The 26,555-nt window shown below is 41.5% G+C and overlaps 1 protein-coding gene across 1 annotated transcript in view; it reads left to right on the forward strand.

Moving 5' to 3' along the window:
* Window positions 1-26,555, forward strand: part of usp20 (ubiquitin specific peptidase 20) — a 49,550-nt gene that overhangs the window by 17,428 nt on the left and 5,567 nt on the right. Inside the window, exons 15-24 of the mRNA XM_034191541.1 lie at window positions 400-420; window positions 2,058-2,103; window positions 2,198-2,378; window positions 6,041-6,167; window positions 6,319-6,488; window positions 11,764-11,845; window positions 19,175-19,283; window positions 19,370-19,472; window positions 19,549-19,617; window positions 19,717-19,881. Of these exons, the coding sequence (XP_034047432.1) occupies window positions 400-420; window positions 2,058-2,103; window positions 2,198-2,378; window positions 6,041-6,167; window positions 6,319-6,488; window positions 11,764-11,845; window positions 19,175-19,283; window positions 19,370-19,472; window positions 19,549-19,617; window positions 19,717-19,874 (1,066 nt within the window). The 3' untranslated portion in view covers window positions 19,875-19,881. The remainder of the gene's footprint in view (window positions 1-399; window positions 421-2,057; window positions 2,104-2,197; window positions 2,379-6,040; window positions 6,168-6,318; window positions 6,489-11,763; window positions 11,846-19,174; window positions 19,284-19,369; window positions 19,473-19,548; window positions 19,618-19,716; window positions 19,882-26,555) is intronic.

Raw genomic sequence — 26,555 nt, forward strand, 5'->3', positions numbered from 1 at the left:
ATATATATATCATATATATATATATACACACATATATATATATATATATATATATATATATATATATATATATATATATATACACATATACACACATATATATATATATATATATATATATATATATATATATATATATATATAGTGTGCGTGATTTTTATTTGGTAAGTTCAATGTAAGTACATAGTATTATTGTAAATATGTTAAAATTACATGGATGCTACAAGAAAGTAAAAGCACTTATTTCCATTGTGGTCCATTTAAAAACAAAATAGAAGTAAAAATAATAATTATAATAGTGTGTATATGATAACAAGAACCTAAACAATTTATAAATACGTTAAGACAGTAAATTAACATTGAAAAATTACATAATTAACAAGAAATAAAAGTGTTGAGTTCATCTAAAAGCTGTTTGAGGTCTAAGGTTCTAAAACCATTCTGGATTCACACACCATTCCGACTTATTATCGAAACTTTGCTCAATTTATTACCACCCTTGAAAAATGTCAATGCACTCACCGATGGCAGGAATGCAGAGTGAGGCCCCCCCCCCGCTCCGTCTTATCAGTTCATCCACTCTCTTTCATTATTTCTCGGAGATGACCATGTATGCGCTCCTTAACGCACACGTGCTGGGGAGCTTCTCTGCATGGAATCCACTCCACGCACACCGGCTGGAACGGTCACCTCTTCATGGATAAAACAATAAAGTATTGAACTTATTCCCATTGTGCTCAGTAATTTAAAAAAAGATATTAAAAGCATGAGTGCAGACCGCACGGACAAGAGTCCTGAAGCCCTCTGCATCACTGTGTACGGCACGTGGCAGAAGCACTGTTCCTGTGCGATCATCACTCACAATGCAGTTTAATGGCTCACCCACACCTTCCACTGTTTTCTCACAAATTTTGCACATGAGGAGTCACAGGGAGTACATTCAGAAGGTGGCACAACGCAAGCGATGGCTCAAGGAGCAATAGCAAGGACGCTTGTTGCCTCGCCAATTTTGAAGTGTTCAAAATCCAGCCACGATGCCCTGAGATCAAGTGAGGAAATTGCAACACCCAGCAAATGTCAAGCAAAATGAAGCGAACTCCCTTTCAGTTGCCATTCGCACACTGTCGCAGGCCAGTGGGATAGGACCCTAGTTACCCACTGTGAGCTCACCCACCTGTTGCGGATCCATCCGTTGTTGAGAATCAACTTGTGATTGTCATCATCTATGGGCCATTTTGTGGAATGTTGATCTAAATATGCTGGTAGGTTTCAGAGATGCCACCTTTCAAAGGTTTTGCTCTCTGTGACCCTCCCTGTGCCTCAGCCCCCTGTGGGTCAGCCCTTTCCTTAGCATGGATTCCGATCACCACGTTTGATCATTAACACCAAGTTTCTACAAAAAAGTCAAAAATCTGATGGTTTACGGGCAGTGCATAGCTGCAGACGGAGGATTACAATACGCTTTAAAAACAAGCATAATTCTGTGATTTCTTTGTATTTGTCCTGCCACGTATGACATCATAAAGACGGTCAGTGTTTAAAGAAATTATTGTAAAATCTTGAATAAATGGAATCTGATTTTCAAGGTAGCATTAAAGTTAAAAAGTGGCTATTTCTCAGAAGTCTCAGGCACACTAAATATTGGTAAAATGTTTTGCAAAGTAAAACCCCAATTCCAATGAAGTTGTGACGTTGTGTGAAATGTAAATGAAAACAGAATACAATGATTTGCAAATCCTCTTCAACCTTTATTCAGTTGAATACACCACAAAGACAAGATATTTAATGTTCAAACTGATAGACTTTTTTGTTTTTGTGCAAATGGATGCCTGCAACACATTTCAAAAAAAGCTGGGACAGGGGCAGCAAAAGACTGGGGAGGTTGATGAATGTTCAAAGAACACCTGTTTGGAACTTTCCACAGGTGAACAGGTTAATTGGAAACAGGTGAGTGTCATGATTGGGTATAAAAGGAGCATTTTTCATTTTACACAACATCCCAACTTCATTGGAACTGGGGTTGTACTGTTGGTTTACTTACACGTTGTTTTCTTTAGGTTGAGAAATGGTGTGAAATATTGCAAGGTGCTCCGACTGCCAGAAGTACGTATTTTTTATGATCTTCCTCCAGGTAATGAAGTTTGATTTTGGTTGCCTATCACGCGCTCTTGAACGTGTTCATATGTTTCTTTCGTAGATTCTGTGCATTCACCTGAAACGCTTTCGGCACGAGGTCATGTACTCATTCAAGATTAGCAGCCACGTGGCTTTCCCGTTGGATGGTTTGGACATGCAGCCTTTCTTGGCTAAAGACAGTCCGTCCCAAGTTACCACCTATGATCTGCTGTCGGTTATCTGTCACCACGGCACTGCAGGAAGTATGACTTTCCTTTGTGGTTAAAAGAAATTTGCAAATAGGATTTCAATCATTTTTGTAACTGTATGTTGGCCCATAAGTATTTGGACAGCAACATCATTTTGTGATTTAAAAAAACAATCTTTTTTTTTGCTTTTGTGCATGATCACAGTGGAGACAAAATGAAGCAATCAAGATATTCTTGTCACGTACGCTTTTCAATTTAATTCAAAGGGTTTAATTAAAATATCACAGTAAGTGTTAAGTAATTACAGCCATTTGTATACACAGTCTTTCCATTTTCAGAGCCCAAATGTAATTGGACAAATGAAGCATAAGGACTAGTGTTACAGAGAATCATCACTTTTATAGCCAGTGTGCTTTTCGACAGATATGGGGATGGATCCACGAACAAATCACTGAATATTTTTGGACTTTATTTGCATCAGTCATACAAACGATATGACAGTGTATGGTAAATCTGTTGGAGTAAGCAGTTCTAAAAAAAAAAAAAAAAAAAATAGAAATGGCCTGACTGTGTAAGAACAAGATGAGTGAGGGAAGCCACCAAGACACCTATGACAACCCAGAAGGAGTTTTAGGCTTCTGTGACTATGATTGAGAAATGAGAGTGCAACAGTTGACTGTTCTCGCATCAGTTACACAGCTCCACAGTGGAGTGGCACAGAGAAGGTTTTTCTTGAAAATGTGAAATTTTAGCCATAGTTTGCCAGAAGGCACATGGGAGAATAGAGCATGGAATGCATTAAAATTCTTCTCTGTTCTATTCCACCAGAAAGCTGTGACTGGTCGTGAACCATTATCTGGTACACCATCTCCAGCTTCTCCAATTACAGCCATAGAAGCCTGTAACTTATTCAGAGTTCTCATTGGTGTCTTGGTGGCTTCCCTCATTAGTCTCTTTTTTTGTTTGTTTGTTTAGGAAGGTACTGTATGGTAAAACTATAGGCAGCTTTTAAAAAACTGTGTGACTTTGCAAGTAGAGTGGGGTCAGGGAAGCCACCAAGACACCCAAACATGTATGAATGATTTATAGGCTTCTGCACAGTGGTGGGCACAGATAACCAAAAAATTAACTTCGATAACAGATAATCAGATAACTGAAAAGTTATCTTCGATAAAGATAAAACAATAAACCACCCAAAAATGTATCGGAAGTTACAGATAACCGATAACAGATCAATTCCAATATACCTCTGACACATCTACAACTAGTAGTAGAACAAATTTAATAGCTTACAATAATATTAAAAATAAAAACAAACCCCAACAATGAGACCACACTTTTCTTTCTATATTTTGCCCCTGCTGGAAGCTCTTATTTACTACAGAGCTCCCAACACAGAGGCACTCCAAAAGCAGCCATAAAGCCAACTCTCTATCAATTATGACACTCCGGTCAGGCGCAGGTCTTGAAAAATAAATCATGCTGACTTATGGTTTTGATTATAAATAACATTAATACCGATAGAATAACTCCATTAATGTCAATTATGTCATTTGTACAAAGTTAAAATATAACATATATCTTTTAATGTTGAGTAATGCACTAATTCTGAGGTTTTGTAACAAACAGATCGCAAAGGGTTCTGGGTAAAAGTGCCTCTTTCTGGAGCGAGGCGGAGGGGAAGGCGAAGGGCTACAAATCCCTCCGTTTGGAGGGGTAGGAGGAGCTTACTGCTGTCTCTGAAAAACAAACATGGCGCCGAAAGAGCCGCACAAATGAAGCGGCTTTCATTACAAATTACGCTGTTTAGAAAGTTATAACTTGCCAAAAAACTTTACAGGCAGTTGTCTATGACAGCAGCGTGTCTGCTGCTGGATGCATGTTGCGTATGTTGTCGTTCTGAAGAATATCGTAACGTCGCTCGTGTGCTGCGTTATAATGCATATACACACGAATGCTACGATAAGACACTTTTATATCTCACAACGGAGAAAATCATGATAAAGTGTAAGCACATTAATTTGTATGTTCATAAATCCTTTGGATAATATCAATCCCTGCTGTTGGATTTCAAGGTCTGTAACACGTGTGTATTTTGTAAACAAACGGAGCCCTGGACACTCATCTAATAAGCTTTCAGGCAGAAAATGAAAAGTTTCATCAATGGGAATAAGTTGGAAAATATATACACACACATGTATATGTGTAACACATAACCTAATGTCCTAATAGATTGATATTATTTGTCAAGGAAATTTCTAAAGGAAATAAGGCTGGATGCAAAAAATGGAAGAATTTGAAAAAGAAATAAGGTTGTAATTCCATTAAAAAAGTGAAACTTGTATAATGTATACATTCATTGCACACAAAAAAATCCATTTGCAAAGCCAAAAAGTTGATTTGACAATCATCTGACATAACCGGGGTCAAAATAAATAGAACACTGCTATCTTCTGGTTCCCACACGCTTAGTGAACACTAGTGACCAGTAGATGGCAGTAGAGGCCTTGAAAACAAAATTCCAGATACAGTAATCCCTGTCTGCTACATTTAAAATGCATGGAATTTAACAAACGCAAATAAAACCAACATCTATAAACACAGAGAATATATTCAAGAGAGTTTTAGGCACTAGAGTTTAATGCTGTTGTCCGTGGAGCCTGAACAGAGTGTCTGAAATGCATTTGTCCTGTCGTGATGTACTGAGATTACATCATCCTACCCAAAATGCATTGCGGGTCACAGGATGTGCTCACAAAACCTTAAGAATTAGCACATTACTTTAAAACTAAAACATATATCTGATATTTTCACTTAATAAAACTCAGACATGACAGTAATTTTAAATGACTTGTCCAAAATTTGTTTGGTTAAAATTTGAACCATAAGTTAAAAACGTATGCCTCTGGATTACTTAGGTGATATCGGCAGCCTTTTGGTATGGTGTTAAAGTAAATGTTTTTTTTTTATTTTGGGGCTGTTTCGCTTTTGTCTGCACATGATTGAGATGCTTTTTATACAAGCGGCTCTCTTTTATTTGCAAAGGTTATGGCTGTGTGTCTGTTACAAAACTTTTAACAGGTGACTGCTAAACTAATTTTAAAAATGCTTGTTGCTGTTATTGGACAAAGATTAATCGGAAGATAATTGGTCCGATAATGGTTTTTAAAGTTATCTAAAAAGATAATCCGATAAAGAAAACATTATCTTCGATAATTATCTGTTATCGGAAGTGTGCCCACCACTGCTTCTGCATCTGTGGTAAAACTGAATGGTGCAAGTTTTGTCTCTTGTTTTATGGTGGAATGGCATACAGAAGGGTTTCCTTACCAGAAAACAGACCAGTTCTAGACTTGAGTCTCCCATGTGCCTTCTGCCAAACTATAGCTGAAATTTCATGTCTTTTCAAGGAAATCCTTTTCAAATTTGTATAACTGGTGGTGGAACGGACGAAAGTGCCATCAAGCATAGTCAGAAGCCTATACCCTCTTCAGAGTTGTTTGGTGGCTTCCCTCACTAATCTCGTTCTTGCACAGTGACTTGGTTTTTGGGGGAACTGTCTACTTCACAGTTTGTGCTTGATGTTTATTATTTCTTTTTGACTCCATTGTGGTTGAGTACAGAGGCAAAATTACAAAACATGTCACTGTCCAACTACTTTGGACCTGAATGTGCCTTTCGGTCTCCATGCACACTTATTATATTTTTTCATCCAGGTGGACACTACATAGCATACTGTCAGAATGTGATCAATGGACAGTGGTATGAATTTGATGACCAGTATGTGACTGAAGTCCATGAGACAGTGGTGCAGAATGCAGAAGCCTACGTTTTGTTCTACAGGTGAACATTAAAAATCCTACTAATGTGATTATTAGCTACTAAAAATGGTAATACTCACTGTGTGTGTGTGTGTGTGTGTGTGTGTGTGTGTGTGTGTGTGTGTGTGTGTGTGTGTGTGTGTGTGTGTGTGCGTGCTTCTTCTAATCTGCAGGAAATCTAGTGAGAACTCTGTGAGAGAGAGGCAGAAGGTGGTGGCTTTGGCCAATCTGAAGGAGCCCAGCCTGCTGCAGTTTTACATTTCCAGAGAATGGCTGAACAAGTTCAACACCTTTGCTGAGCCCGGACCCATCAGCAACCACACATTTCTTTGTCAGCATGGAGGTTTGTGATTTGATGTGTGTTAGGAAAATCTGAATTAACTTCTTTAACCTTAAAGAAATACAAGAGACTCAGGTAAGGTGTGCCGCAGCATCAAATTCTATGTCAAATTTTGCAAAAGGAGTACAGTTTTGTACGCAGACAGGGCTGGACTGGGGAAATTTTTCAGGCCGGGCATTTTTAACCAAGACCAGGCCACCACCAGGTATCGAAGGGGAAAAAAAATTAAGCCTGCTGTGACAGTGTGGGTTTTTTTTTTTTTTTTGGGGTCCTTTAACCAATCATTGTGCACCAGGAGACACATACATTTTTAACACTATAAGAAGCATTATGAAAAGTTCTCCTGAAATGTTATAAGCCTATGATAACAGGCTTTTGATAAGCCTGTTATCATAGGCTTATCAAAAGTACAATCTATTGACAGTAGGTCACATTACTTTTTAGACATAATAAGCTGTCATTTCATTCAGCCTTGTTACTTAAATTTAGAAATAGAAATTATATAAAAACATTTGTTATAGAAATACTGTAGGCTATACTATAAATAATATATCATTACTTGTGTGATACAATTCATCATATAAAGCAAGAAATGACTGGATGACTGGACCAATGACTGGATACACAGGTTGAACTTTTGAAACTGCAATACACAAAAAGGCCACAAGATGGAGACAGTTGTCTGTCTCGCTACAAGTAACATCAAGGATTTATTTTATTACTAATTTGTGTTGCTAATCAACTTAGAGAATGACTCAATTTAAAGTAAAATGTTAGGTATGTGAAATTATGCCAGGACTTGGGAAAATACATTTTAGACAGGGACACCGTTATACCACGCCACCGCACTGCAGACTGTGCAAAACAGCATACTTCGTATGACCGACGCACGACCGTCACACAAATAGAATAAAGAAACAACCTGGCGGCGACAGCTTGGTAGCTAGCCATGCACACCATTTGCACAGGTTACATTGCTAGGCTAGGTTACGTGACTGGCAGAGTTAGCACGAACGAAAATAATATCCAACCTTAATTCATATCTGAGTGACCCAGTTAGACAGCACTTTACTTTGGACCAGAAGATCAGAATGTCTCTCTCACACACAGATGTCTGATTTATGAACAAGTTAGGTTGCTGTTCATCAATTAATAGCTGAAGTTAACTTTCACTTACCGTCATGGCCGTAGTGGTCCCCGCCTCACTTTATAGTCACCCTTTCTTGACTTCACTGAAAATATATACTTGTTTTATAAAAAGTAAAATAAAGACCTCTTTCTTGACCTCATATTTAACTGTTGACAGCACTGTAACAGTAAAACTTGTAATTTCTAACCTACATTGTTAATAAATGTAACTTAAATTCTTTCTAACATTTAAATTTTCTCTAAACATTTTACTTGTTGAAATTATTATTTTAAGTAGTATTAGTAGTTGTACTAAAAAAAGGCTTCAAAACTGGACCTTTAATCTAGGGGTGTTGTGGGTGGGGGACATCCTTGCCCCACGCCCCCATTCCATCTGGATTTGCCCCTGCTTTGGTGGTTGAGCACAAAGAATGGGTATCATTTATTTGTGCAGAAAACATGACCAGATTTACAGGTCAGAAAGTTTTATTGCGTTTTCACATCATGTGGTCCTCAGAAGGAGAGTTTAGGTGCATTTGAGTGGAAAATAGTGTTAGTTGTTGACGCGTCGCAGAGGATCAGCTGTTTTAACGTGCAGATACGGAGCGGCTCAGCTCAGCTCTAAATAAAGGAGGAAAAAGCATAAAAATGTCTTTGTAAAGCTCAGTGCAGGTGTGCTGTTATCACCGCGATTTAAGAGGTGAGGACGAGTCATAGCTGCTACAAAAAAAAAAACGCGGATGAAAAGCTCACAGCTCGCTTTACTTCGTTAAAAAAAAAAAGAAAAGAAAAAAATCCGCAGACCATCAGGCCAGCGGGCAAATGCCCGTGTGCAATACTATCAGTCCAGCAGTGTACGCAGACCAAAAGTAAAAGTACAGTGTCACATTATCATATTTGCACACAGTAGGGCGCAGTACGGGGGGCGCCTTGCGCGGGAAGATAAGTTGTGTAAAACACAGGCATCTGGATGCAGCACCAGTCAGTTTCAGCCACACCCAAAGGTCAACAGTCCTATTTTACTGTTTGGCTCACAACAACAACTTCAACCCTGGTCACGTAAGCACAGTAGGTCACTGCAGAATACAACATTATGAACAAAGCTCAACAACACATTAAAAGAAATGCACTCAAAAATCAAACATTGATCAACAGCATGGTTTACCAGTCAAGATACCACAACTCTAACACAACATACCAAGCATGAAAGAATGCAAAAGACAACAGAAACAGCAGTAATAAGAGAAAGAATCCTTCCTTTCTGTTTATCAAACCAGTTATCCATGAAATTAAAGAGAGACGTGTCAACACCAGCGCCTTCCTGCATTAGATCACAATGTTTTCCATTTTAGTCAGAATTTCGTCAAGTGGTCCATCTGGAACAGAGTCGTTAGGAATTACAGTGCAGCATTCCTCTCCAAATATTTTACACAGACCACTTTTTTTCCAGCCAGTAACATGGCTACTGCTTTTGCTGATACAATTTTGTCATTTTGATGTTTGCATGCAGGGCTTCCTGGATTAATTGGGCTGCTTTTCTGGTCAAATTACCTTGGTAGATTTAATTCTAGTAAATCCAATCCACATTTTTATTTGTAGTGCACCACCAACAAATGGAAGGTTCAAATCCAGCAGTGATTTGGTTCCTGGCTTTGTACTCATCAGGGACACGGCGGAGAATGCCTTTTGCGTCAAAGCAGATGCTTGCAACCAGATGGTTCTAATCAGCTGCTTTTCTGGTAGACCCTGTATTTCTGCAGAGTCTGAGTTGTGTAACATGGGTGGGAGTACCTGGTACCTCTGTATATGAGAAGGGTTGCAAAAGGACAGTGGGTGCACAGCTACTCTTCCATCCTTTGGTTAGGGAGGTGTGCAGCCTCCTGAGACCACATGCCCACCACATATCCGACAGGGCTGTACTCTGTTTGATCGGAAGTTCCTACCTGCAGAAGTGTTGTAATAGTAGACAAACCGAGTTGGGTGCACATACAAAGAATGAGAACAATGAGGAAATTGTCCTGTCTTTATGGAGATATTTGTATGATTTAGTTGTATGGCTGAAACACGTTCATAATGGGATTTTGAGAATTCTGTGATCTTTGGCGGTTTGGTATTGTTACGACCAATGATTACAGCCCTTGAAAGACACTCCAGCCGCCTGCCATAGCATGCATTTAAGATATCGATGCTGACATATTACTACAGACGCTACCTTGTAAAATGTTGACTGTTGGTACGTCAATGGTGCATTCTTCCCTTTACAGAGCTGGGTTTTGGTTTGAAATAAATTGGAAAAATTCACTTTAGTTGTAGTTCTGTTACTAATTACATTTTGAATACTCGTCTCAACTGTGCAATTGCTGCCTCTCTTCTTGTGCACATCATCCTTTATTTTAGATTGAGTCCAGTTTGTTGCAGATAAGTGTTATAGGACAGGCTGTGGCTACTCACAGTTCAGGATTTGCCCCAGCACATGCCAAACACGTTACAGTGGCATATACTCAAAGAGTATGAATAACACATTGATACCACTTGTTTCCTTTGGAGACATGAACAAACTTCTCTCGATCATTAAGGAGCTCGGCCAAGACAATGACATTCATGGCAACCGCGTGTAGGAGAGACAGAAACAGAAAATACACAAAAGCAATCACTAAAATGTCACTGAGATCAGTCAGTTGGAATGGCATCCAGAAGGATTTTCGAACCAGAAAACAGGCCAATTTACCAGGTTGAGATGTCAATGGCCCATTGATCACTGCCCCGACACAATACAAAAGTTGCATGCGCAAACACACCTCCATATTTGAACCATTGGTGGCACTGGAGGGAAGAGATTGTGGACATGAAAGCTGGTGAAAGAATGACAGGATTGTCAACAATGGGTGTACCAAATTTCACAACTTTTTATTGTACAGTTTTATTCTACAGACAAATCCACTGACAGAGTGCATTTCTATATTCTTCATCCTGGGGATTAAAAAAAACAAGAATATCAGATTGCAAACCTCCACCAAGATCAAAGAACTACAGAATTTTGTGTTTGAACCTACAACTTAAAGGCGTGTTTTGAGCCCAAAACAAATCCAGATCCTTATCAGGATCTTTCTCTGAATCTGCATTAAATTTCATTTTCAGTTATTGCCTGTCATGTGTTACGTATGAATGACCAGGTTCCCTGAAGATCAGTTCACTATTTCATGAGAAACTAAAAACAAAACAACTTTGTTTTATTTTGGATTAAACCCATAATGGAATAGGCTTATTTCACCCACACTTTACTGATTTAACAGGCAGCTAAGACAAAACAAAAATTACAGCAACAAATTGTCAAAACAATCATGAAAATCATATCCACATAACTCAAAGAACAATCCTCCAGGATAGTCAAACAAGAACCATTGAGAGATAACATGTCCCCACAAATTACTAATACAAAGTGTTGGGGGATCACCCAAGTACACCCGTATGCTAAATATGAATGAAACTGGTCAATTGGTTCTTGAGACATCGCTCTAATGAGAGTGGCAATGACAATATCTTGAATATGTTGCTGTGGCCTTGAAATGGGCCCCAAGGTCACTGTAATCGAATAATGTTGGGGATTACCCAAGTACATGCTTATGCTAAATATGAATGAAGTTGTCAACTGGTTCTTGAGATATCACGCAAACAACTGAAAAGGGACAGATAGACAGACATACTGATTGTTATATCTCCTCCCCCCCATTAGTTACTAGTTCACCATGAAACAATCTGTGCCAAAATTGAATGTTCTTCTAGATTATATCTGTTGTCCACTAATAATAAGCAACAGGTTGGTTGTCATTGGTGGTGTCCCACAGCACCTTATACTCGAGGCTCTTGAAATGGAGCAATAGCTCCGCCTGGTGGACATTTGCCAGTAATGCAGGTACAATAGTGTTTCACCAAAAGGTCTAGTTCCACTATATATTTTACGGAGATAGACGAGAAGGGAATTTCCACAGGATGTGATAAAATCAATGATTTTCAGAGGTTCATGGCTGCAAATTAAGAAGGTTACAACATGTACAATTTTGACCTATATATATATATATATATATATATATATATATATATATATATATATATATATATATTATTTATTATTATTATTATTTCTTCACAGGGATACCTCCCAGTAAATACTGCTACATAGATGACCTGGTGGTGATAGTTCCCCAGAATGTGTGGGAGTATCTTTACAACAGGTAATATGTAGCACACTCACACAGGATATACAGACACATAGACAAGGTAGCCATACATTTTTAAAGGGGTCATAATGTGCAAAATGTGTGTGTGTGTGTGTGTGTGTGTGTGTGTGTGTGTGTGTATATATATATATATATATATATATATATGTATATATATATATATATATATATATATATATATATATATATATATATATATATATATGGGAGTCTTATTTATCCCACACGGGGCAATTTGTTCAGAGAATCTCATCTATTTACTTCTTTAAGCATTATTTCTAGTATGTAGCCTTCCAATTGGTGATCGATTCTTCTGTAAATACGTAACATTGCTGCCAAGAAATAGCATGTCCGTTCATAATAATCAGCGTATTTTTTTTCCCCAGAATACTAAAAATGTGGCAAAATAACAGTAAGAACGCATAAAAATGTCCTATTTCATGCAGCTCTCACGCTCTGCTGTTGTTGTTGTTGTTCCAGTCCTTCAAGAAGCCTCAGAATGCCCCATTTTGATCACAAATTGTCAAAGGAGGGGCCCCCCACCTTCTGCACCATCCTGCCCAGTCGTTCCGGTCCCTCACAGCTGATGTTGCCCCCTTACTAAATACGCGTATTCCTATAAATACTCCTGACAAGTGAATTGCAGAAAGGATAAAGAACCTTAAATAATGGATTGTTTTACACTCAGGTAAAGCATAGCGCCATTGAGATGGCAGCAGAGAAAATTTATCTGCAAGAACGTGTCCAGCTGAAGTTAAAACATTTGAATAATTTGTTGGTTGCAAAAAGCAGGCACATCTCTTTGCTTTACTCCAATAATCTTTGATCTTAACAGTTCTGTTCACCCTGTTTCTGTCTTTAAATGTGAAGCTGGGAAACCAGCAGATAAAAGAGAATCAGAAGATTCTCAATAAAAGATTGATTAAAAACAACAATGCTGAGTGAAGGAATTCTTTTTGCGAAGGCGGTGAATTCTCTGCTGACCACGCCCGACAATATCATCTTTGTTCAACTCCCATCTCATCTGGTCATCAAAAAACGTTTCCAGATGTTTGTATTACTTGATGGTTTCAACACTCTGCCCTTGAATGACCCACACTTTGGCTATGAAAATCAATAATGAATTATTTGGGTAATTTTAAATGAGTAACATCGTTAGCGTTGGTCTGACTGGACCCCGAAGAAGCAGTGTCATGAGAAACCGTCATAAGCTAGTTGTCCTCGCTGTAACGTCTGCAGCTATCATTGTGCAGTGTATGTTGAAATTGTTCTGCTTTAAGCAAACTATTTGTACTTTCTGTACAGTTTATTCACCGTACAGGAAGGACAGTTCAAATAATAAATATGAAATAAAAATGGTCGTGGAAGATAATTGTGATAATTTAATTTTGGCTTGCTCCTGCGTCTCTTCACGCTAATGCTTGTTGCCGTCACGCAGTGTGTCAGTTTTGCTTCTTGAGTTAGTGCAGTCCTTCTCAAATATTGGGGTGTGCCTAGGGGGCACAGGGTGATGCCAGGAGGGGGCACGTGTGATGGTTGGGAACAAGCTTTTTTTTCCGTACTAGAAAAAAGTGTAATTGCACATCCACTACAATAGGTGGCAGTGGCGCCCTCATTGTCAAAAGTGTGCGCAGGGAGTATTGAGGACTCTAGCATAATGGAACGCTATGTAGTAGAGGTGGGCGATACCGGGAATTTTGGTATTGATCCGATACCAAGTAAATACAGGCCCAGTATCGCCGATATCGATACTGATACCAATACTTTTTCATATTTAAGCTTCATAGATCCAAAGGATCCAAAAGACCTAGGATAGAATTTCACCAAACTTTGTACGTGACAACAAAATACTTTATTATCACAATCAACCTTTTTGTTTAAAAAAATATCACTCAACACATCCATCCATCCATCCATTTTCTTCTGCTTTATCCAGAGTCGGGTCGTGGGGGCAGCAGCGCAAGCAAAGCCGCCCAGACCTCCCGATCCACACACACCTCCCCCAGCTCCTCCGGGGGAACCCCAAGGTTGTAGTCCCTCCAGCGTGTCCTGGGTCTTTCTCGGGGCCTCCTCCCAGTGGGATGTGCCCGGAACACCTCTCCAGCGAGGCGTCCAGGGGGCATCCGGAAAAGATGCCCGAGCCACCTCAACTGACTCCTTTCGACGTGGAGGAGCAGCGGCTCGACTCCGAGCTCCTCCCGAGTGACTGAGCTCCTCACCCTATGTCTGCCACTCCCCCTCTAGCTGCCACCTTATCGTGGTGGGGGAGTTTGCGTACCCGGATGATCCTAGGAGCTAAGTTGTCGGGGCTTTGTGCTCCCTGTAGGGTCTCCCAAGGCAAACAGGTCCTAGTTGACGGGTCAGACTAAGGGCAGTTCAGAACCTCCATGACCAGTAAAAGATCAAGGACCGACATGTCGCTCGGTATGGCGAAGCCGGGGTCCCACACAGGAGCCAGGCCTGGGGTTGGGGCTTGCGAGTGAGCGCCTGGTGGTCGGGCCTTAGCCCATGGGGCCCGGCCGGGCTCAGCCCGAAAGAGTGACGTGGGCCCGCCCTCCTGTGGGTTCACCACCTGCAGAGGGGGCCATGGGGGTCGGGTGCAGAGAGGATTGGGTGGCGGTCGAGGGCGGGTGGCCCGGCGGCCCGGTCCATGCTCACAGCCCCTGGCTGTTGGGACATGGAATGTCACCTCACTAGGGGGGAAGTAGCCTGAGCTTGTGCGGGAGGTTGAGAGATACCGACTAGAGATAGGCGGGCTCACCTCCACGCACAGCTTGGGCTCTGGTACCCAACTCCTGGAGAGGGGCTGGACGCTTCATTTTTCTGGCGTCGCCCACGGGGAGAGACAGAGAGCTAGGGTCGCATTGCTTATTGCTCCCCAGCTCAGTCGCCAAGTGTTGGAGTTCACTCCGGTGAACGAGAGGGTCGCGTCCCTACGCCTTCGGGTCGGGGACAGGTCTCTCACCGTTGTCTCGGCCTTCTGGCCGAGCGGCAGTGCAGAGTACCCAACCTTCCTGGAGTCCCTGGGAGGGGTACTAGATAGCGCTCCGACTGGGGACTCCATTGTTCTCCTGGGGGATTTCAACGCCCACGTGGGCGGCAACAGTGAGACCTGGAGGGGGGTGATCGGGAAGCATGGCCTCCCCGATCTGAACCCGAGTGGTGTTCAGTTGTTGGACTTCTGTGCTAGTCACAGTTTGTCCATCACAAACACCATGTTCGAGCACAAGGATGTCCATAAGTGCACGTGGCACCAGGACACCCTGAGCCGGAGGTCGATGATTGACTTTGTAGTCGTATCATCTGACCTTTGGCCACGTGTCTCAGACACTCGAGTGAAGAGAGGGGCAGAGCTGTCGACTGATCACCACCTGGTGGTGAGTTGGATCCGCTGGGAGGGTAGGAAGCCGGTCAGACCTGGCAGGCCAAAATGTATCGTGAGGGTCTGCTGGGAACGACTGGCGGAACCCTCTGTCAGCGAGGTCTTCAACTCCCACCTCCGGGAGAGCTTCTCCCAGATCCCAGGGGAGGTTGGAGACATGGAGTCTGAGTGGACCATGTTCTCCACCTCCATTGTCGATGCGGTTGCTCGTAGCTGCAATCCCCGAACCCGGTGGTGGACACCGGAAGTAAGGGATGCCGTCAAGCTGAAGGAGTCCTACTTTCTTTGTTGGTAGGTGGGACCCCAGAGGCAGCTGACAGGTACCGGCAGGCTAAGCGTGCCGCAGCCCGTGCAGTCGCAGAGGCAAAAACTCGGGTCTGGGAGGAGTTCGGGGAGGCTATGGAGGAGGACTATCGGTCAGCCTCGAAGAGATTCTGGCAAACCGTCCGACGCCTCAGGAGGCGGAAGCAGCTCTCCACCAGCACTGTTTACGGTGCGGGTGGGGAGCTGTTGACCCTGACTGGGGATGTTGTCGGGCGGTGGAAGGAGTACTTCGAGGATCTCCTCAATCCCGTCGTCACGTCTTCCAAAGAGGAAGCAGAGACTGGGGACTCAGAGGCGGACTCAGCCATTACCCAGGCCGAAGTCACCGAGGTGGTTAGAAAGCTCCTCGGTGGCAAGGCTCCTGGGGTGGATGAAATCCGTCCTGAGTACCTTAAGTCTCTGGATGTTGTGGGGCTGTCTTGGCTGACACGCCTCTGCAACATTGCGTGGCGATCGGGGACAGTGCCTCTGGATTGGCAGACCGGGGTGGTGGTCCCTCTGTTTAACAAGGGGGACCGGAGGGTGTGTTCCAACTATAGGGGGATCACACTCCTCAGCCTCCCCGGTAAGGTCTATTCCAGAGTACTGGAGAGGAGAATTCGACCGATGGTCGAACCTCGGATTCAGTAGGAGCAGTGTGGTTTTCGTCCTGGTCGTGGCACACTGGACCAGCTCTACACGCTCCATCGGGTGCTCGAGGGTTCATGGGAGTTCGCCCAGCCAGTCCACATGTGTTTTGTGGATCTGGAGAAGGCATTCGACCATGTCCCTCGAGGCACCCTGTGGGGAGTGCTCCGGGAGTACGGGGTCTGGGGTCCTTTGCTAAGGGCTATCCGGTCCCTGTAAGACCGCAGCAGGAGCTTGGTTCGCATTGCCGGTAGTAAGTCAAACCTGTTTCCAGTGCACGTTGGCCTCCGCCAGGGCTGCCCTTTGTCACCGGTTCTGTTCATTATTTTTATGGACAGAATTTCTAGGTGCATCCAGGGTGTAGAGGGGGTCTGGTTTGGGAACCACAGAATCTCATCTCTGCTGTTTGCGGACGATGTGGTTCTGTTGGCTTCATCAAATCAGGACCTTCAGCGTGCACTGGGGCGGTTTGCAGCCGAGTGTGAAGCGTCCGGAATGAAAATCAGCACCTCCAAATCCGAGGCCATGGTTCTCGACCGGAAAAAGGTGCTTTACCCTCTTCAGGTCGGTGGAGTGTCGTTGCCTCAAGTGGAGAAGTTTAAGTATCTCGGGGTCTTGTTCACGAGTGAGGGACGGATGGAGCGTGAGATCGATAAATGGATCGATGCAGCGTCTGCAGTGATGCGGTCGCTGTATCGGACCGTCGTGGTGAAGAGAGAGCTGAGTAGGGGTGCAAAGCTCTCGATTTACCGATCGATCTACGTTACGATCCTCACCTATGGTCATGAGATTTGGCTCATGACTGAAAGAACGAGGTCGCGAGTACAAGCGGCCGAGATGAGTTTCCTCCGCAGGGTGGCTGGGCGCTCACTCAACACAACTTAAAATAAAATCTCCTGAGGTAGAGGGCTGACAAACCACAATACAAGGGTGCGCTGCTTCGTGTTGTGTGACACAGCGCTGCTCTTACACACAGAGAGTAGACTTTGATGAATCTGCGTGCGCAGCAGTCACTGCGTGTGGGAGAGAAAATGAGGATCGTTCAATATCAATACCAGCGTTGGTATCGATATTAGGATCGATCCACTCACTACTATATAGGGTTTTTTCACAGTACAGTGGGAGACGAGGAAAGACTGCTGTGTCTTAAAATGTTGGCAGCAGACAGCATGAAGCCAAATAAATTAAGGCATCACTTAAAGACATTACACCCCAATCACGCAGATTAGCCGCTTGAGTTTTTTCAGCGAAAACGTGCCGAATATTGTCAGCAATCATCCCGCTTTGTGAATGGTGCTTCAGCAAACCAGCTAGCACCCTTAGCATCATAGCAGAGGAGCTGAGCAGCAGTCAACATGGTCTCAAGTGCTGCAAAAATAAAAACTAATAATAAAAATAAAAATCACAAAAAATAATCATAAAAAAATCAGTACAAATTGTTTTATTCATTTTTGTTTTGTCTGTTAAAGTGTTTTATATATTTTGCTTCTAAGTGAGTGTTCTGATCATGAGTCTGATCAATTTGAATTTACTGATTTTATTTAATTTTGTTTTTCAATATCAAATGGCAGTTGGTCAAAAAATGTTGTTTTTTTTTTGTTTCAAAAAAATGATTATTTTTTTATTTCAAGCAAAGTGATGCAAATTTTTTTTCTGTTACAGACTAAAAAGCAATGTTAATAAAGTTATTCTTTGCTGAAAGTTGATCTAAAGTTCTTTCTTTTTTGTTTTCTTTCATGCTAATAAGGATAAAATGTTATGCAGAGGTGTACTTGTAACAATTTTATGGACATCAATTTTATGGATGTCTATTTATAGTCACAGCAGAGAGTGGGGGGGGGCGCAAAATGTTTTCTTCTTCCTGGGGGGGCGTAACAGAAAATAATTGAGAAGCACTGGGTTTGTGTTTAAGTGCCAATAGGAACAAACGTGTGTGATTTTAGCTGACTTCAATGTGAGATAACAGGTCCAGTCATGTTTTCAAAGTTATCTGACAAGCTAATCCACGAATGAAAGACTTAGCTTGGCTGATTCACTGTTAGATGATGACAGGGGCGCCGCCAGGGATTTTGAGCCCCATTCGGGGTTTTCATATATCCCATAATCCCTTGCGCGCCAGAGTTGCTGCAGTCAAAACAACATAGATCCACATGATGACAATTGTAAATGAATATTATACTACAAAAATGTAATTTTTTTATGCTTTTCATCACGTTAATAAGAAACTGCTGCATGATACCCTGAAAACTTGCCAAAACAATTATAACAAATAATCTGTGTCTGCTACGTTTAATCTGCATGGAATTTAATAAATGCAAACCGAATTTCAGACATATTATATATATTAGTCTGGAACAAAGAGGACAAACAGTGTTGTAAAGAACAATAATCAAGACGTTAAAGAGCAAACCACTTTCCCCCATAATGACATGCTCAGGAAGCGAGGGTCGCTCACAGCAGCTCCCATTGAAAATAACGCTGAGACAGCCTGTGATTCTCACATGTTTACATAAAACAAATGCAATAACAACATCTATAAACCCAGAGAATATATTCACAAGAGTTTTAGGCACAATATAAAAATAGTTTTATGTTGCGATGTTAATGGTGTTGTCCGTGTGCAGCGGTTAAAGTGCAGCGTGATCAGAGCGTCTCAATGCAGTTCTCAGTGTTACTGAGATCTCGCAGCGTGGCGACCTCTCCGAGGTTTTATGGGATTTGAAACCTGAAAAGGGCAAATGAAAAGAAGTCTTACTGGGACCCCCCCCCCCCATATTACTTTGTCATTTTTTATAATTGTATTGGGGTCCTCTCTGGGCCCCCGTCAATCACACCCTCCTAGAATCCTTGTCCTTATTCTCCCCTTTTGGGCACCCCTGGGTGATGAGCTGCACTGTGTCCACCACCAGTTAGAACTTACTAGCCTAATGTGCAGAATTACAAACTGAATGATGGAATGTAATGTGTTATTGGTGTATTTCTGTCCTCAGTTTTGGAGGCGGTCCTGCAGTCAACCACCTGTATATGTGTGCAATCTGCCAGGTGGAGATCGAAGCTCTGGCTAAACGCCGGAAAACCGAAATAGACACTTTCATCAAGGTAAAGTCCTGAATGTGGGCAGTAAAATGCGTTTTGTGGTTTTGTCTTTGGTCGGGTGTCCGATAAGGTGGTCTCTGTTTTTATAGCTAAACAAAGAATTTCAGGCCGAAGAGGCTCCGACAGTGATCCTGTGCATCACCATGCAGTGGTTCAGAGAGTGGGAGGGCTTCGTTAAAGGGAAAGATAATGGTATGAGGCTGCAGTTCTACAAATTTAACAACAAAAGTCTTTCTCCTAATTAAAATAAATCATTGTCTGTCCTCAGAGCCTCCCGGTCCCATTGATAACAGCAAAATTGGGGTTATGAAAGGAGGTCACATACAGCTAAAGCAAGGTAGTGCCTATATCTGTTTGAAAATGTGGAAATGGTGTGAACAGTGTCCTGGTTTCTCTTGTAAGTGTGGACTGACCTCATTTTTGTGTCTGGTCTCAGGTGCTGACTACGGTCAGATCTCAGAGGAGACGTGGCAGTACCTGCTGGGCATCTATGGTGGAGGCCCTGAGATTGCAGTGAGACAGACTGTGGTCCCGGCTGACCCTGACAGCCTTCATGGAGAGAGGAAGATTGAGGCAGAGACCAGAGCACTTTGAGATACAGGTTGCATATTTAGCCTTGAATGTGGGGGAATTGTTTTCTGTCCTGTGTGTCCTGCCATTTGTGAACAAAATAGGGGGAAGAGTTTTGGTCCAGTTCAAACTTAATGCAGTAATTGAGGGTCAGCTAAGTTACAAAAAAAAAAAAAAAAAAAAATGGGTAAAAGTCAAGATCACAGGCAAAGATCAAAATTCTTATATAGTAACAGAAATACTTGTTGGTTATGTCCTGTAAAAATTGGACTTTTATGTTTGTTTGAGATGTAGGAAAAAAGTTGCAGAAACATTTCAACTTATGCTGTTTTGTAATAGTGTTAAGGTATTTGCAGTACGTTAAATTATTTTATTTTTCATTGTATTGTTTGACGTTCTGTATTGTATTGACTTAGAATAACGAATAATAATATATATTTGTTTTGTGAATTGTTCTGTCATTTATGTTTGTAGCATGGCCCAAGCAGAGGGTCACCCTTTTGAATCTGGTCTGCTTGAGGTTTCTTCCTCAGAGGGAGTTTTTCCTTACTACTGTTGCTCTGGGGGTTGGTAAGGTTAGACCTTACTTGTGTGAAATGCCTTGAGGCAACTCTGTTGTGATTTGGTGCTATATAAATTAAAATTGAGCGCAGTCTCGTTTGAGGGTGGGGGCTAAAGGGTTAAAATATAACAGATATCACGCAGTTATCCTACATCCGGGGGCAGCCCTCCTATGTCCCCATCAGAAACATGGCACTTTCTCTGAGTTTTTGCGCAAATTACATAGCATACAAAGTGAAAATGCAAAGAAAAGGTGACGATGCAGTGGACAGCGGACATGTGTTGCAGTTTGTTTATGACCCGGAGCTCAAACATGTCGAGGCGGTTGTGCAGGAGAGAGAACGCAGCTGCTCTAGCGAGGTGTGTAGGCTAACACTTACCGACACGATGTCTCCTGTTTGCCTCATCTTCCCTTCTCCACTGGGAACCGAAAAAAAACTGCACTTTTTGCGACTGCTTCGGTGATTGCAGCTGAAAACAAAACAGTGCACCATCTTTCCGTGTGAAGTGATGCCGTGTTTATGTTGCGCAATGGCAGGCTGTCCCCAGAAGAGGTCAAATCCCATGATATCATGCGGGGGTTCAAACGAGACTGCACTGCTCCATTACCAGAATGGCGATACTAGGTGGTGGAATGCACCCCTAAAGGTGGTTAGCGATCTGCCGATAAACACACGAACAAGTTGTAGTTCTATTTTTATTTATAAGTGCTGAGTTTATTTTCAGACTGTCGGGGAGCATCTTAAAGCAGTGTTTCATGTTGTATTTAGTAGTTTACATGTCTTGAAACAATGTCATCGTTTTGCAGTGGCTACCATGACATAGCACAATGCTAACGGCTAATGCTGCCATTAGCAAATGGCGCCTTTGTGAGCATTTTATTACAAATACAGGTAAACCCCTTTAACTTCGGCTTTACTTACAGTCGATTTATGGGACTCAAACATTTAGACTACTTTATAAACGCCAGTTTTGATTAGACCGTTTTTGCGAGGGGTGGTTGCGTGCCTCGGGCACGAGGGGTGGCTGCGTGTGTAAGTTCTTGCCCAATCAGAACCGATGGGAAGGATCAAAAAGGGATGGTCACATCCAGATCCATAAACGAAAAATTGTCCAGAATCGTCCGCACTGACGAAGCCCTCATCGCTGAAGTGTAGCAGCCCGAGGAGCAAGAAGAAGATCCCAAACCCACTCCAGATGAAGAAATCGTCACCATTCAGAAAGTTCAAAACTATTGTAATATGGCAAGATAAGCTGATGTTAAGGTTTTTTTTCTTCTTCTTCTTCTCATTCAACCTCATTAACTCGCAGTTTCAGATAACTCATAGTCCCATTTTGTGAACCCCAACTTGCGCGAGTTAACGGGGTTCACCTGTGTCTGTAATAACACGGCTTTACGTCGAGTGAGGTGGCGGCTTGAGCACATACAGAGCCAAATCCGTGAGGTTATTTCTGTAGATATAGAAAGATTATTTCCAGGAAATGGTTAAAGATAAATCTGTGATTCCTATGGAGCACTAAATTGAAGTCATTGAATTGAATGTCACATACGTTTTTACTCTTACTTAAAGATCTTTATATAAAACTGCATTCAGAGCCTATTAACATAGACTGTCCATATTATTTTATTGATAAACTGTTCTTGGCAGCTGCAAAATGTGGGTTGCCGGAAAATGTATCCTCTGCTTGTTTTTCCTCTGCAGACACTTTAGGATTAAATGGAGTTAATCACATTATAATTTGATGTGTTTTGAGGTAATTTTGTGAATTTCATAGATGTAACAGTCATCTTGTGTTTAAAAAAAAAAAAAAAAAACAACAAGCGGGTGCCTGAAAATGTATCCACTGCTTCTGTTTCCGTATATGTAACAGTCATCTTGACTAAAAATAAAAAGAGAGAAGCAGATGTTGGCAGAACTGATGCCAAGTTCTGCTGAATATTGCTTCACCATAGGAATCCAATGCAGTCATGAATCTTTTTGCCATTTTAGCTCACACTGAATTAAATCGCTTGGTTTGAAGGAGGACCTTGGATCAGCTTTTTGTTGGTGCATCCAGAGCCACAAAGATATGGCACTGTTACAATAGCTACAGCCTTTCCCTTTAACAGCTGGAGTTGAGAGCACAGCTTCTTAGTGCTGAAGCTTATTTTAAGCACCAACAACTGTGACCGCTGAGAGGTTTTGGAATATTCAGCTGTTGGACTGTTGAGGATGGCAAAACAGCTTTGCCATGGTTAATAATAATGTACAGTTTATTATTACTTGGCACTTGGCATATTCACCCTCTTTTAAAAAAGCCTAATGCTGATCCTTCACTCCTTCAAAATTTTAGACCAATTTCAAAGTTGCCTTTTATTTCCAAAGTCTTAGAGAAAGTGGTGGCCAAACAGCTTAATGAGGTTTTAGCTGAACATAATATTCTTGATAAATTCCAGTCTGGGTTCCGTCACTTGCACTCTACAGAAACTGCCCTTCTCAGAGTTTCAAACGATATTTTAATGCGCAGAGATGGAGGTGAATATTCTGTACTTGTCCTTTTGGATCTCTCTGCAGCTTTTGACACGGTGGATCATGGAGTCTTAGTTGAGAGACTAAGGACTTCGGTGGGAATTTCTGGGTCTGCTCTGGACTGGTTTTTGTCTTATCTTTCACACAGGACTTTCGCTGTTGCTGCTGGTAAATTTATGTCCTCCTCTGCCATGCTATCCTGTGGTGTGCCTCAAGGTTCTGTTCTGGGACCTATATTGTTTGCTCTATATTTGCTCCCACTTGGTCATGTCTTGAGCAGTTTTAAAGATGTCTCCTACCACTGTTATGCGGATGACATCCAGCTGTATATTTCATTCACTCCTCAAACGGTCTCTAGGGTATCTGCTCTTCAGAGCTGTGTTGAGGTTATTGATGACTGGATGGCAGCCAACTTTTTGTCCTTAAATATAGCAAAAACTGAGGTCCTTGTTTGTGCCCCTGACAAGTTTGTTCCCACTGTGGTTGGGAATCTTGGTTCTCTGGCCCCTTTTGTTCGCTCAGCAGTGAGGAACATGGGTGTTACGTTCGATCACTCCCTCAATTTTGACGCGTATGTTACCCGCCTGGCACAGTCTTGTTTTTTCCATTTGCGCAATATTGTCCGTCTGCGCAGCATTGTGCCTCGGGCGGAGATGGAGATGATCATTCATGCATTTGTGTCATCACGTTTGGATTACTGTAACTCACTATTTTTTAGCCTTAGCAAGTCCTCTTTGGACCGCCTACAAACGGTTCAGAATGCGACTGCAAGGCTGCTGACGAGGTCATCAAAGAGGTCACATATAACCCTAATCCTCTCCTCCTTGCACTGGCTCCCCATCCATTTCAGACTCCAATTTAAAATTCTAGTACTGACTTTTAGAGCTCTGCATGGTCAAATGCAAACTTATATCACCGAACTATTACATCCATATGTGACAAGTAGGTCTGTGAGGTCTTCGGACCTGGGCCTATTGGTTGTGCCTAGGACAAGACTGAAGACCAGGGGAGACTGTGCTTTCGAGGTGGTGGCACCTAAAATGTGGAATGCACTGCCTTTGGACCTATGCTCTGTGGACTCTGTTGAAACATTTAAAGTGAAGCTAAAGACCCTTTTGTATAGGCTGGCTTTTACCTAGTTTTTTTTTATGGTTTTATGTTTCTGCTGCTTTTTATTTCTTTGTTCTTATGTGAAGCACTTTGTGATTTCTATCTTGAAAGGTGCTATATAAATAAATCTTACTTACTTACTATGTGGCATCGTAATTTACGGTTTTACGTTATTTAAATGCCCACCCCAGTCAAAAATGTTCTCATCCCGCCCCTGGAAGGAATGACTGTGATGAAACCTGTCATTCATATTATGAATTTATTTCTTTAGATACATGAATCAAATGGTTTAAAATATATTTGGCCCACTTTGTTTGGACCATTTCAATGTGAACCATTTAATTATGACCTAAACTAAAAGAAGAGATTCATTACTTCACAGCTTTAATCCGCTCAGAAGCGAGTAGACAAAAAAAAAAAATCTGACATCAGTGCTTATTATTTCATGAATCTTAATTGAGTGAATCAGAATTGTGCAAAACTTTTCACTGTCTAAAGTACCTAAAACGCTTGCCGTCACAAATTTTCAAACGGAACGGAACAAAAAATGTTCCTCTGTCTCGTAACTCCAGGCATTTCTAAACTATAGACTTCAGATATTCTGGGAAATTTCATGCTTAGGTTAAATTGTTTTCAAGCCCCACTTTGTCCTGAAAATATTTGATATCTACCTGTTTGTTTGAAAAAAGTCACATTTCCTATTGTGGCAGAGCGTGCATGTGAAGTGTGAGGCATGCTCACTTTGCGCATTCCTGCGAGGCGCATGCAGTTTTCAGCAGACAGGCAGAACTCAGCATAACACCTGCTCCTCTGCAGGGCTCACCATTGAATATGATGCCTTCCACAGTGTCATGCACTGCTTTCATGCATGACAGCAGCAAACTCAACAGCTAAGATTTTTATGTTTAGATTTAGGTGATATTGGCACACTCCTGGCTACACCGTAGGTTGGCATGTTGCTATTGTCAGACAGCAGAAAGGGATTACATCATAAAGCATCAAAACCTGGACCTAAAGTCAAGAGAAACTTTTCTATGATTTATACAGCACGATATTTAGATATGCCTTACATATGTGGGTTCCTGATGCATGTACACTGATATATGTTAAGTAAATGCTAATTAAAAAATACAATGCTTCACCTTAGGTAGCTTTGGTGGCTGCTGCAGAGAATAACTGCTCGCTGACTGAGGCTTCGTGTGCAGATGCTTTTTTTTTTTTTTTTTTTTTTTGCTAAGAACCTCTCACTTGTGTCCTTCATCGAAATACTGTAGCAGTGTGGTGCTCCCAATGGTCCCAGCTCTTAATGCATTGACTGCTAACAATCTGATTGCTGTATTGCTATGTATACAGTACTGCGCAAAAGTTTTAGGCACATTTTAAAGTTTCATTAAAGCACTAAAAAAAATAAAAACCTGATAAATATTAATAATTAAACTAGTGCGTTACCCTTGGGGATCCAAGGGCTCTCCGTAGAGTAGTGCTTATAAAATAGGTAGCTGACATTTTTCAAGAGTGGTAATAAATTATGCAAAGTTTGTGTAATGATTTGGAATGGCGCGTGAGTCCAGAGTGTAATTATCAACGTCCATTGTTCACTGTTGTTAGCTCATATACGTAGTTTTTCCAAAAATATTAGTCTTATCAATGTTCCATTTTGACGGTGTTCATCCATGACCCAAAATGCATAAGCATACCAGATGGCAAATGTCAGCTCTCCCCAGTTTCTCCGTTATAAAAGTTACACACACAAGTACACAGAGGCCCCTTGGCTTTTAAGATACAGAGGATTTACCGCTCCCTGCTGCAATGGCACGAGTCCAGAATTGAATTATCAACTTCCGTTGTTCATTGTTTTTACTTAATATATGTGATTTCTTTAAAAATATCAGTACTATCAACTTACCATTTTCGCGGCGTTCATCCTTGACCCAAAATACATAAACATACCAAATGGCAAATGTCAGCTCTCCCCTGTTTCTCAGAATGAAGTCATACACACATACGCATGCATACTCGTACACAGAAGCCACTTGGCTTTTATTATATCGATGAAATGTGTAATGTAATTTCAACTTTAATGATGTTTGACATGACAATTGGGTTCTATATACGTGTTTTTTTTTTTTTTTAGGTATATAAGTCACAGGACCTTAAAACTATTTTAAGGATAAGGTAACTTAAAATTAGTTTAACATTGCATGATCATTTACAACTGTGTTTATGTTGTATTCTAACGGCCAGTACAGTTACAAAGAAATTATTATTATTAATGTCATTATTGTTATTATTATGGAATAAAATTGTTGGCATGCCAATCTAAAAGGGAGTGAGGGCATCAAACACTACTTGTATTATAACTCTGGAATGCCTAAAACCTTTACACAGTAGTGTGTGTGTGTGTGTGTATATATATGTGTGTGTGTATATATATATATATATATATGTATATATATATATATGTATATGTGTGTGTGTGTGTGTATGTGTGTGTATGTATGTTTTCATAGTAGGCCCTGGAATT

The sequence above is a fragment of the Thalassophryne amazonica genome, chromosome 17 (genome assembly GCF_902500255.1).
Source record: "Thalassophryne amazonica chromosome 17, fThaAma1.1, whole genome shotgun sequence".
Lineage (NCBI taxonomy): Eukaryota > Metazoa > Chordata > Actinopteri > Batrachoidiformes > Batrachoididae > Thalassophryne > Thalassophryne amazonica.